This window comes from Populus trichocarpa, chromosome 10, assembly GCF_000002775.5.
Source record: "Populus trichocarpa isolate Nisqually-1 chromosome 10, P.trichocarpa_v4.1, whole genome shotgun sequence".
Lineage (NCBI taxonomy): Eukaryota > Viridiplantae > Streptophyta > Magnoliopsida > Malpighiales > Salicaceae > Populus > Populus trichocarpa.
The window spans coordinates 13568777-13581649 of record NC_037294.2 but is presented as its reverse complement, the minus strand read 5'-3'; the positions used below and the strand labels follow the sequence as shown (position 1 = coordinate 13581649).

General features: G+C 36.9%; 2 protein-coding genes and 1 long non-coding RNA gene across 4 annotated transcripts; 2 read left to right on the top strand and 1 right to left on the bottom strand.

The window, feature by feature from the left end:
* The first annotated feature begins 203 nt into the window (after window positions 1-203).
* LOC7459800 (fruit protein pKIWI502) lies at window positions 204-3618 on the top strand. 2 transcript variants are annotated; one of them, XM_002315865.4, is made up of 5 exons: window positions 207-881; window positions 1366-1465; window positions 1564-1659; window positions 1744-1824; window positions 3186-3618. In XM_002315865.4, the coding sequence occupies exons 1-5, from the start codon at window positions 310-312 to the stop codon at window positions 3246-3248; spliced, it is 912 nt and encodes a 303-aa protein (XP_002315901.4). In that variant the 5' UTR covers window positions 207-309; the 3' UTR covers window positions 3249-3618. The 2 variants fall into 2 exon arrangements, with proteins under 2 accessions (XP_024467003.2, XP_002315901.4); XM_024611235.2 differs by lacking the exon at window positions 3186-3618 and having other exon boundaries at window positions 204-881; window positions 1564-1666; window positions 1744-1825.
* An 837-nt stretch (window positions 3619-4455) lies between these two features.
* LOC112329018 (uncharacterized) lies at window positions 4456-5523 on the bottom strand. The gene is made up of 2 exons (XR_002984479.2): window positions 5332-5523; window positions 4456-4648 (listed from the first exon to the last, which is right to left on the bottom strand). It is a non-coding gene; the product is annotated as an uncharacterized LOC112329018 (long non-coding RNA).
* Window positions 5524-6740: 1217 nt separating this feature from the next.
* Window positions 6741-12873, top strand: LOC7475548 (vacuolar-sorting protein BRO1). Its single transcript, XM_002315864.4, has 8 exons — window positions 6741-7644; window positions 8047-8997; window positions 9333-9422; window positions 10247-10315; window positions 10528-10668; window positions 11237-11285; window positions 11743-11846; window positions 12107-12873. Exons 1-8 carry the CDS (start codon window positions 7006-7008, stop codon window positions 12647-12649), a joined length of 2586 nt encoding a protein of 861 aa, XP_002315900.1. The 5' UTR covers window positions 6741-7005; the 3' UTR covers window positions 12650-12873.

Here is a 12873-nt window from a genome sequence, read left to right as displayed (position 1 = left end):
GGCAATATGATAAAGTTAAAACGCTTTGGACTCAATTGATAATAGGGTAGTCCTTCAGGGACTAAATTGATACTTCCCCTTTCAGAAACAATACTGCAGTAAAAATAGATAACAAGTTCATGGGCCCGCTACTTATCCTACCTATTTACAGGATCACTCGAGGACATGCCACGTGGCATATTACTCAAAACAATTCATCCACTGCTCATTTTATCAAACGCCACCTCTGCCCACCTTTAGAGCCGCCAACCTCTAGAGATCCAACATACCGCTTCTCTCATATACCTCCGTCAACTAAAAAATCAAACCATGTCAGTTAAACTCTCTCCCTCTACTCTTCTCTCTTTATCACCGCCTCTCCTCCATGCGCACCATAGTCCTTCCCTCATTTCCATGTCTATCCTACGCCGCCTAGCTCCAAACCACCTAACCACACACCTCAGGCACCACCACAGGCGGCGTCTAGCCACGGTTGCCGCTGCAGTACGGCAAGACACAACGATCTGGACACAAGCGCCTCTGTCCGAGATCGAACCAGCGGCCGAGTCACTCTTCCACGTGAGCATCGACGTCTCTGACTATCCGGACCTCGCAGCTTCTCACACACGTGCTGGGCAATACTTACAGCTGCGCGTCCCCGACGTGGAGAAACCTTCGTTCCTGGCCATCGCCTCGCCGCCGTCTTACGCAGCGGAAAAAGGTGCGTTTGAATTTCTGGTGAAGAGCGTAGCGGGATCGACGGCAGAGCTGTTGTGCGGACTTAAAAAAGGGGACGTGGTGGAATTGAGCCAAGCTACGGGGAGAGGTTTCGAGATTGATCAAATTGAGCCCGCAGAGAAGTATCCTACGGTTCTGATTTTCGCCACTGGATCTGGCATCAGGTGCGATTTAATGGTCACTTGATAAGAAATGAACCTCTGAATCTTGCTAGTTTGATATGCTATTCACTCTTTTCTGCTAGAATTTATCAGAAACTCTTATGTTTAATATCAATCCGTTGAGAAAATGCAGCATGGGCACTAGTCTTATTCAGCTTCTTGAACATTTTTGCGTTTCCTTCGATGATTTCTAAGACCAGATGATGCAATTAGAACCTACCACTTGCACGCTAATGAATATAACATATTGCATTTTGATATGATTTACCATAAAAAAAAAGGGTTACTGGAACCTTGCTTATAGTAAACCTGAACTAGAGAGCATGCCATTTTGCCACCATTAGATGTTTCTTGTTTGGTATTTAGCAACCTCGCTTTAGAAAATGATCCTGGTTATTGCCATTGATTTCTGTGTACTTTATATATGCATTTAAATTGTGCACTTGTTTCCTGATTCGTACTATTTTCTATCCGTTTTCTCCTGCAGTCCAATTCGATCTCTTATAGAGTCTGGGTTTAGTGCCGATAAAAGATCTGATGTGAGGCTGTATTATGGAGCTAGAAACATTAAGAGAATGGCTTACCAGGTTTGCTTGCATCTTATTACTTTTTGTGGTATATACTACCATGGAATTACCTTTTCTTGTCTGGTTGGCTTTTAACCTGGTGCTTCTTCCTCTTATAGGATAGGTTTAAAGATTGGGAATCTTCTGGTGTTAAAATTGTGCCAGTGCTATCACAACCAGATGGCAGGTGGACTGGTGAAACTGGCTATGTACAGGTGGAGTGTACGTACATGCTATCTAAGGTTTTTGATGTGTGAAACCCTTAAATTAACATCTTTTCATATCATTGTTTTTTTCAGGCTGCTTTTGCCATGGCCAAGCAAATTTATAGCCCTACAGGCACTGGTGCTGTTCTCTGTGGGCAGAAACAGATGACTGAGGTTTGTTACTTCATTTATTTGTCAACGGTCATGTTTTCACATAATCTTTCTGAGCACATATTCTTCCTGCAGTTGTAATTCCTAAAAATAAGTTGCTCATTCATTGCCATTTTACTCGCGATCTGACATTTGGCATAATTTACAAATAATAAATTAGGAAAGTTGTCTTGATTATTAAGTGCATCCTTTACAATTGCATTGGCATGGATTTTTTCTCAGTTGCTCAAATCTTGAAAAATTAATGCAGATGATATGAATTTATGGAAAAAATATTCAATATATGCCAGAACATACTGAAACTTTTGCGTTTATTTCTTGATAGGATATCTCATACTATTAACCATGTAATCCTGCATCTTACCCTCTTTCTCCAACCCCTTATTCTTTCTTCTGAAGCGTCCACACTTGACACTTGAAACAATTGATGCCCCTAGCTAACCAATTACATGCATAATAAATTGTTGAGACTATGAGGAAAAGAAAACTAAAGTGTAGATCTTAATAAGCAAATATGATGGTTGTTATTTTTAGGAGCTTGATTTCTTATCAGGGAGACTCTCTCTCCAAACTGAGAACCACCTCGCAAGAAACACTTTCAACTTTGTTAAGTAGTAGTTCTCCATTCCTCATACAAAGGCTTTTTGGGGTCTTCCCCTTAACAAGTTGACATTTACTTAGAGTAGTGTGTCCCTTCTGCTAGAGAGCAGTTGCATAAAACAGCAATCATTTGGACAACATTTTGCAACGTTTTAGCTACTGGCTTGGCTGTGTTTGGCTGTGTCGTAGAGTAAAACAGTTGTTCATGGTGAGGATATTGATTGAGTGGAATAGCCAGAAAGCATCTGTAGTTATGAACTGAAAGAGCAAGGTTACTAACATATAACACGTTTTTGAAGGCAGCAAAAACATTGTTGATAAATGTAGTAATAGCTGTTGAAGAATGAGTGTTAATTTGCAGGCCCAGCTTGGCCTAGTAGGATAGCAGGTACATCAGGGAGCTGCGTAATTTACTTTTTGAAAGTTACTCTGTTACAATAGTAAGATATGGGTCATATCAATTTGCACAAATTACTATTGGTTGATGATGCCTTGGATAATTGCCACTGGAATACTACTCTTGCAAAACTTGTAATTGTTGGGGGTGAACAGGAAGATTTTACTACTATTATTCCAAGCAAACTGTTCTGTTGCGGACATATCCATGCCACAGTGATTCGAATGACATAGATAATGCTGTTGATTTGCATGATTTGATGTTATCTAGTGGTTTGTTAATCTGGTGAATGAATAGCAATCCCAATCTTACTGTCATTGTTGTCTACATTTATATGAGTAACATTAATGTTGATTGCACTTTGCAGGAAATAACGTCAATTCTTGTGTCAGATGGAGTCTCGATTGAGAAAATACTAAAGAACTTCTGAGAATTAGAAACGAGGTTTATCCTGTTGTATTGTTTGTGGAGCAACAGTTAGTTGATAGTGATTCTTTATTCCCGCTGCTGAAGATGAAATGTGCCGCTCAGCAAATAAAACCAATTTTTGGATATTTGGGGATCTTCGTTGTATGTTGAAATTGACAGATCAGAACTGCAAGCAGATAAGTTATAGGATCCATAACTCAGTTTAAACCCTTAATTTATCACAGAATTCCGTGTGATCTAAGAGGAGGACATGTTGATGTGAATCAGTGTAAGCGACGCCTGTTAAGCTTTTCAAACGCCTAGGATGGATGATATAATTACCGAATATAATCCAGACAGGAGCCTGCAGAAATTCTCTCTTTCTGTTTGTATGTTTGTTTGTTTTTTTTTTTTTTAACTTTTGACTTTTTGAACTTTTTGAACTTTTAACTCAAATAAAAGTTACAAGCATGTTGAGTTATAAACAACTTTCGATTTAAATAATAAAAAAATTATAAAATTGAGTCAAGAATTGAGATTCCTAACTTTTAATTTATGGATCATAATCTATATTATTATTTTTTTAAAAAAGTTGTTTTTTATCGAACATGTTTTAAACTTAGTCATTTTAACTTATTTTTGTCATATTTATAAAAATAACTTCTACATTATAATCTAAAATTAAAAGTCATAATTCAAAAACGAAATCAATGATATCATGGTTTTAATGCTAATTGCCAGTTACATGTTCCCGTATTTTACTATTATCTAATAGATTGGTTCCTAAGCATTGATCTTGGTTTTTCTCAGGTCTATTTATATGTCAAGCAAATGAACCTCATTTTTGTTTCGTGGCTGAAGGCATGTCATCAGGGACTAGGTTCTGGCATTCTTGTGTTGGTGATCACAAACCGTACAAATGCACCTTGCGCTGATTGCCGAACGGTTTTCCAAGCATGAACACTTTCGAGGCTTAACCTTCTGGTTGTGTTCCGTGATGTATTTGTAGGGTTTGTGCGATGCAGAAATGGATCTCAGGGAAAGGAAAGGGAGCAAGTTATCTGAAACTAATTTTATAAGAAATTGGCAGTGTTTGATGTAGTTAGCGTGCCATCTTTCACAGCCTAAAAGATGGCAAACAACTGCCTCGAGAAGCATTAATCACAAAACCTGAAAAATGAAGCGACTAGTAGACAAGTGCAAAAGCAAAGATTTACGAACAGAAAGAATGAAGCAACAAAATAACAAGCTGGTGGTTTGATAGTTTGAATTAAGTTCAGCACAAAATGGCAGTTCCAGGCGTCCAACAAATTTCAGTACAAATCACAGTACGCATCATCCACTATTAAGTTTAGTGCAGAAAGGGAATGCCTCCTCAATGCCCACAGCTGCTAGCTTTCCACAAAAGTAACAGAAGCAAGTCTACACAGATACCAAAAAACAGGTAAATCAGATATCGGAACGCTGAACTTTAGAAGTAGACTCCAATTGCTGAAAAGGAGAAAAGTGAATCTCAAATTTCAAAAAATCCAAAGTTATCGCAAATAATAATGTTTAGCAATAGAGTTTCTTCTTTTTTTAATGCACAGATATTTCCTCAGCACACATGCACACACAATTGAATATAGGGAGCATTAGATACATTTCTGCCTAAATCCACAAAATTAAAGCAAAATAACCAGTTATTTTATATTGTAGGTATACGGCTCTTATTAGTTGAAGGGATCTCCTGATGTGCAGATTAAGAGTTCAAAAAGGATGTCTAAAACTGAAAATGCAATTGCTATTTCAATAACCCTAGATCTTTAGAAACTAAAAGTATTTAAGCTTGAAAGCTCTAATCAGTTAAAAAAAAAAGAGCTAACATTTCATCAACTAAAATAACCCTAGATCACAGAAATTCGACAAAATGAACAAATAATACTATATTTCGATAAACAAACTAATGAGTTTAGCTAACAGCTAGCAAAGACGAAAGATTGACGATAAGAGAAAATCATAACCTAAGCCCTGAACCCTAAATTACACAACCGATCAAAATAAAGGGAAAAAAAGAGAGAGTAAATCGCTGAATTGAAGAAGAAAAGAAACCTAGTGAAGATAACCTCGAAGATAGGTTGAAAAGAGAGAACAGATCACAGAGAAAAAGAAGACCTTTCTGTTTGGCAGTTGCCAACCTGCCTCTTCTCTCCTCCTCCCTCACCCGTGGCAGCTAGTTTAGGGGTTGTTTTTACTTTTTTTAGGCTTTGACATTTCGACTGAGGTGGCGTAACGATATACTAGCTTTTTGACTACGCTATGCTGTGAATCATTTTTTTTTTTTTTAAAAAAAATTAGATATGATATTTTTTCCGACGCTTTTTTACCCAATATTTTTTGAAATATAAATAAAGACTTATAAAAGTATTTAATTGAATAAATTAATAATTATTTGTATAAATAAATAATTATTAATAACAATTAAAAATAAAATTAAAAGATAGATCAATGTATTTGATGTTTCCGTAATATAATATATTTACCTGATAATATTTATTTAAATTATTTTTTATTTAAATAATAACAAAAATAAATATATAAATATATACATAATTTAATAAATTTATATTTTTTATTATATAATAATAAAAAATAACTCAATGATGAGTTGATTATGAATAACTTAATTTTTTTTCTTGAATTTATTCTGTTGATAAGATTACTTCAAATTAATTTTTATATTATTTAATTTAAAATAATTAGGTTAAGTGTTTTTAAATTTGAATTATTATATTAAATTTGATAATAATATAAAAAATTATACAATCTAAATTTTTTCTTTTTTACATTACAAATTTGTTGGGTACATACAACAGTAAGTAAAAGCACGGGAGACAAACCAGTAAAAACCAAAATAGAAAGTTTAATTCGAATACCAAAATCAATAAAAAAAATTAACCGTAACTATAATAATCCTATATATCCTAATATAATTTTAATGGAAACATGCTTGAAGAGGATTACCACGCTATCAAACTTCAAGAATATATAAACTTTAAGAGGTTTAATGGTGGTTAATATTAGAACTTGTAGGATTAATCGAAGTACATGCAAATTAGTTTGAACACTCACATTAAATAAATAAATAAAAATATATATATTTTATCTGGACATAACAGGCACATGCTCAGACCAGTTATGAAGCACAACTGTAGAGTTCGAGGGTGTTTAGGAGTGTGGTTGTGGTTGCTTTTTAAAGTGTTTTTTACTCAGAAAAGTGTGTTAATAATATTTTTTAATTTTGGTTGTGGTTGCTTTTTAAAGTGTTTTTCACTCAGAAAAGTGTGTTAATAATATTTTTTAATTTTGGTTGTGGTTGCTTTTTAAAGTGTTTTTCACTCAGAAAAGTGTGTTAATAATATTTTTTAATTTTTAAAAAATTATTTTTGAGATAAGCACATCAAAATCAAAATAATTTAAAAATATTAAAAACATATTATTTTAAAGAAAAAAATAAAAAATTCAAAATTTTTCGGAAAGCAACAGGCTCGAAATCTACGCTTTCTGCTTTATTTTATTTATGAAGAAGAAGGCTGAAGATTTTACAAAGCGGTCCCAACCACCAGTCTTGCTATAATTTAGTTTGCTTGACTAACAAGAAACAAAAAGAAAAGATCAGCAGACTCAATGGATTAGACTCCTCGCCTCTGTCTTGAACACTCTTTCTCCACTGTACCAAACAAAATCCCCAATTTTCCAATTCCACCCAATCCTCCTCCACATCAACCCCCACAAACATCATGCTAGCAATTTACGAGAAAAAAACAACCTCCCTCGACCTCTACCGTCCTCTCCGCAACTACATTGCCATGTTCTACTCCGAACGCGAAGCCCAAAACCTCGAAGATGATCTCCAAACCGTCAAACAATACCGTTCCGATCTCGAGCGCCAACCCGACCCGTCACCTACTTCCCGCCGCGACCTCCTCCAAAAATACTTCAAAGCCCTCTGCTTGATCGAAACCCGATTCCCAATCTCCCCCGACAATGACCACATCAATTCGGTCACTTTTGTCTGGTACGATGCGTTTAAGCAAAAACAGAAAGCGTCGCAGCAGAATATTCATTTAGAGAAGGCTGCTGCCCTTTTTAATTTGGGTGCCGTTTATAGTCAGATTGGATTGTCGTTTGATCGGGCCACGGTGGAGGGGAGGAGACAGACGATTCATGCCTTTATTGCTGCCGCCGGTGCGTTTGCTTATTTGAGAGATAATGCGGCCGCGAAAGCCTCTGTGGGTACCAGTACTACGGTTGATGTGTCGGTTGAGTGTGTTGGGATGTTAGAGAGATTGATGCTCGCACAAGCGCAAGAGTGTGTCTTCGAGAATACTATTTCTAAAGGGAGCACCCCGGGTGTTTGTGCCAAGATTTCTCGGCAGGTCAGTCTGTTTTTTTATAGGTTAGATCGAATGAATGTGTGATTACTGCAAGTAAGTTTCTGTGCTAAGATTTTTTTTGTTTGTGCCTTGGTGGTCAATTTATACGAAAAAAACTCTAAGAAGAAACTCATGATGTCTTGTGAGTTGTGATCACTGGAAAGTTCGTAAATTTAGCTGATTTCTTGTGAATTGATGATGAATGTGTATGTTTTTCATGGTTTGGGTTGTTGTACTTTGTTATGATTTGGAAATGTGGATTCCATTGAGTTGGGAAATGAACATTTATGGGATTTTGGCAGGTTGTTTGTATTGTCCTTACAAACGGTGTGGATTTTTGTTTAAGTTATTCCAGGTCTTTTTTGGTGATTGTTTGAATTTGTTTTGATAATTGGTTTGATATAGGTTGGGTTGTACTATGAGGAAGCTTTAGCAGCACTGAATGTTGCACCTCTAAAAGATAATTTTGACAAGGGTTGGACTGCTCATGTCCAACTAAAAGCAGCCCTGTTCTACGCAGAAGCTTGTTTTTGGTATAGTTTGGAGCTTCATGAGAAAGAAGAAATTGCAGAGGAAATTGCACGGTTGAAGAGCGGGGCTAGTACATTAGCAGAGGCAAAGAAAAGTTCAAAGGGGGCTGCAGTACAGCTTCTGGATGCAATTAGCAAGCTGGAAGCCAATATCAACCGCAACCTGGACAGGGCTGTCAAGGAAAATGATAGAGTTTACCTCATGAGGGTTCCTTCCCCAAGTTTCTTACCCCCTCTACCAGCATTTTCCATGGTAAAGACCATGCCAATGAATGAGGTACTTGATGCCAGCAAGGAGAAGATGTTTGCTAGTCTTGTTCCAGACAGCAGCGCAAAAGCTCTTTCAAGGTACACTGAAATGGTTGACAATATTATCCGGACACAGGCTGAAAAATTGCAACAAGGGAGTGAGCTAACTCGAGTGAGGCTCAAAGAAATGGACCTGCCAGATTCTATTCTTTCTTTGGAAGGAAATTTTTCACTTCCAACAGATCTTAAAGAAGATGTAGAAGCAGTGCAGATTAGTCAGGGCCCAGCTGGCCTTGAAGCTGAGTTACAGCAACTTATGGATTTGAGGAGGGTTAACCAAGAATTGCTGGTCCAGACTGAGGAGCTTTTGCAAAAGGAAGCAACAGAGGATTCCCAGTTTAGAAGCCAATTTGGGACACAGTGGACTAGGCCTCAATCCAGCACTTTGACAAAGAACTTGCAGGATAGATTGAATAGGTTTGCAGCCAACTTAAAGCAAGCCACAGATAGCGATGCCAGAATTGAGCACGCAGTGAGGGATCATTCTGCACTCATGTCAATTCTTGATTGCCAACCGGTATGTCTTTTGAACTGCATCTGTTATTTGTCTGTGTATCATAGAAAATTTAACATGTTATCTGTTTTGCCCTTGCTATATATCCTAGGGTTTCTTGGGCATCAATATTGTGCCTGTTGTTATTTATGCAAATAGTTGCATTCATGCACTTGATGTGATGGGAGATCAGTCATTTGAATAATAGAGCCATATGCATCTAAAATCATCATTGCTTGTCATCTTTCTTGATTTTTCTTGTGTTGAAAAACTGGTCATGATCTTGGAAGATATAGAAATACTCTGTTCTGTGGAATAATAATTTTGTAGCAATCTCATTTCCATTTTACTCTTATCAGATAGAATCTGCACTTCCAAGTTTAGCTAGGCCAATAATGTCTTTGGATGCTAATGAAGATGCTATAGTAGGGGCCTTGAAGCAGAGCTTGGTATGTATCTTCTTTCTAAACTCTAATTTTCAACTGTGTTGTTGGGTGGTTGTGTTACTTTTCCTTTTCCCTTATGAAATCAACCTTGTTCCTTTAACAGTGAAAAGAAAAAGGAAAAATGAACTGAATGTGTTTCTGTTGCTGCTTCTTCTTGCCCTAACTATTTTTCATTTATTCTCCTCAATGGAAGGTTTCCCTTGATATTTCATGGAGTAGGTCCTAGTAATCTGATATATATTTCATTTTTCTTGGGATGCTCTTTACAGTTAGTTTTGTAAGGACATGTTATTTTGTGTTGTCATCAACAGTATCAAGCTTTGACAGAATGGAATGCTTTAGGCATGGCTAGTTTATAGCTGGCATGGATAATTTACATTTATAACTCCATATAGTTAGCTTTACATCCCCTTGCCCTTATGGATATATTACTGCTAGTATCAGTGTTGAAAGACCCTGACCAATTTTTGAGGTCATTGCTGACAATGTAATTCGGACCCTATATAAGGAAAGTTAGTTGGATGGGAATAACCTAATCATTGTCATTGGCAAGTGGAGCAAAAATTTCTTAGTATTTTGGCATGTGAAATCCTAGCCGTTGTATTTAAAAGAAATGTTAAATGTGATTTAAACCATAGATGTATGATGGTCAAAACTTTGGCATACAAGCAAAATATTGCAAGAAAGAGTTTTAGACCATGAATTATTGGTAAAGCAAGCTAAAGAATATTTTAATTTGGTCCTTGATGAATTTCATTTTTGTAGTTTCAACAGGTATTACTTTCATCTAAAAAACTGTGAGCGTATTTGTCTTCTCATCTATGCAGAGGCAATTGGAGACTCTTGGTGCTCAGCGAGCTGGTCTCGAGGACATGCTCAAAGAGATGAAATGGAAGGTGAGATTAAATATTTTCTGGTCCTTGACAACTTCTATACACATGCTAACCTTTTACTTTTTGTAAGAATTTGAGAAACCAGCATAAGTTTTGACGCATGAGGATGCATGGACCTTACTTTCTTGCACTCCATGCTTCTTTTTTTGTGTGTTTTTTTTTCCTCTTCTTTTCGTGACTTGCTTTATTAGGCTATATTACATGTATGGTTTCAGGATGATGTACTACCAAAGTTGATGACATCTGCTGGGTCCTACGAAGATCTTTTCAGGAAAGAGATAGCAAAATATGATCCCATCTGTGAAGACATTGCACAAAATATTGAGGGACAAGAACAGTTGCTGCTGCAAATTCAGGTATATTTCTTTTACTCAATGCTCTTTGGAATTGATTTGCTATCCCTCGTTGAGAACCAGGATATCTGCTTTCATCTTTCTTCATGTTCTTAAGATGATAGTAGCCTACCTGCTTAAAAACATTACAATAACTAGAAGAATATGTATCCTTTGTCGAGACTGGTCTTGCCCAAGCTTTGTTGTGTAAGCTTGTAACTGGAGTTGTTGAAAGGTTTGCCAATAGTGGTCAATACAGATTGCAATTTGAGGGGCAACATATTTTGTTGTTAATTTGAACAAATGAGGTGGCTAAATTAGCTGGCAATGGCTGTCCCTTTTGCAGCCCAAAAATTGACAATAAAGAGGAGTCTCTAGAATTACATTGGTAGGACTCCGTTTAAATCAGCATGGATAGATAAATTCATTTTGTTATTATTGAAGCTTAGTTGATGAGTTATTCTTTTTGCACCTTAGATTTCAATGGTCGTAGAAAGCAATTCAGCAATCATTTACTAAGCTCGTTTCTGAATTGTTAGCTTGTTATGAAGTCCATTTCTTTTCCTAAAATTATAGGCTGCCTTGTTTACAGGCTCGGAATGAAGAGTTTTCTGCTGTCTTTAACCTTCAAGATTACAAAGGTAGGTTTTTTCTTGTATAATTGTTGTTTCAATACTGTCTGAATGGGTTTCTTGAATGGAAATGTTAATTATGCATGTATTTGATCTACATGTTGATGTCCTTTTTGTTTAAATACTGCAGAGTTTATAATTCCACTATGTTGCTTATTTTGCTCTCTCTAGAAATTGGAACCGATCATTCTATCAAACCATTGTTACAAATAAATAAAAAAATGTGTGTGTGTGTGTGTGTGTGTGTGTATTCTAGACTTCTATGAAAATGACATGAAGAATTTAATTTCTTTATAATACTTGATTAGTTTCCATCCCTAGGCTTTCTGATGATATGTTTTTCTTGAAGGTGATCTCAAAATGAGAGATCATATTCTTGTTTCAGTGCTGCGCTTGACCTTCACATTCATAGGGTAAATGAAACGCATGCACCTTTGACACAAATCTCCCTCACAATTTGTTTCAGCATCTCGTGAGAAGTGTTATAAGCAAATACAGGCTGCCATAGCCAAGTATCGAGAAATAAAGGAGAACATCAACGAGGGATTGAAGTTTTATGTTAGTCTTCAGGTAAACACTTCTCTGTTGCATATATCTGTGCTGTTCAGGATGTGAACTCCTGAACTTATGATCAAGTAGAACATGCTCACTTCTTTAAAGTGCCTACTACAATTATTTTATTTTCTTCCTGTATGCTTTTAAATTTTACATCCCATGCCCATGCCTTTCCTTTGTCTCAGGCACTATGAATTTTTTTTTTATGGGTTTTAAACTAGTTTAGCTGGGTTACTTTCCGAAGGGTTGATATAAGAAATATATTTGTGAAACAGGATGCCATCACCAATATCAAACAGCAGTGCAGTGATTTTGTGATGACCAGAAATATCCAGTGTCAAGAAATGATTGAAGATGTACAAAGACAAATGGCTGGACTAAGTTTTCAAGACCATAAGAATACAGGCTCATACAGCTATCCTGCAGCAAACCAGCCCCATCAAACTCAAAGATCCAGTTCGCATCCTCCATCAGATCCTCAAAATGTTCCGCATCCGCATCCGCATCCTCAGCCCCAGACACAGTACTTTCAGCCTCCTGGGCAGTCTACAATGCCTGGTTATGCTCACCCTCCCCCCCCTTATACAACACCACAGCAGCCACCTCCTTATCATATGCGCCCTGCTCCTGGTGCTCCTTACCCACCTCGACAGGTTCAGCAACCACCAACAAACCAGGAGTATGGTCAACCTGCCTATCCAGGGTGGCGGGGCCCATACTACAATGCCCATGGACAACAACCTGGATCTCTTGCTCGGCCTACTTACACTATTCCAGGTCCATACCCTCCTCCTCACCAAGGCTATTATGAACAATAGTTTTCTTTTGACTTAATAATTTGATCATCCATCGTGTGTTATTTTTGTTGCTTGATCTCATCCTTGGTGGGATAGATTAGATTTAGCTAGAGCATTTGGTTGCAAAGTGTAATTATCATGAATAACCATTGGCTTTGAATAATCTCTGTACATGTTATGCATGTGTATATCTTGTTAATTCAAACATAGAGAGGTGATGCAGTATAAAGATAAATTTCCATTAA

What these genes read in the sequence shown, in the direction of transcription:
- LOC7459800 (XM_002315865.4), top strand. Translation starts at nt 310, where the DNA reads ATGTCAGTTAAACTCTCTCCCTCTACTCTTCTCTCTTTATCACCGCCT. An exon ending in GTGAAACTGGCTATGTACAG is followed by an intron (nt 1,660 to 1,743) that starts GTGGAGTGTACG and finishes TGTTTTTTTCAG; the next exon opens with GCTGCTTTTGCCATGGCCAA. An exon ending in GGCAGAAACAGATGACTGAG is followed by an intron (nt 1,825 to 3,185) that starts GTTTGTTACTTC and finishes TGCACTTTGCAG; the next exon opens with GAAATAACGTCAATTCTTGT.
- LOC7475548 (XM_002315864.4), top strand. Translation starts at nt 7,006, where the DNA reads ATGCTAGCAATTTACGAGAAAAAAACAACCTCCCTCGACCTCTACCGT. An exon ending in GTGCCAAGATTTCTCGGCAG is followed by an intron (nt 7,645 to 8,046) that starts GTCAGTCTGTTT and finishes GGTTTGATATAG; the next exon opens with GTTGGGTTGTACTATGAGGA. An exon ending in CAATTCTTGATTGCCAACCG is followed by an intron (nt 8,998 to 9,332) that starts GTATGTCTTTTG and finishes TACTCTTATCAG; the next exon opens with ATAGAATCTGCACTTCCAAG.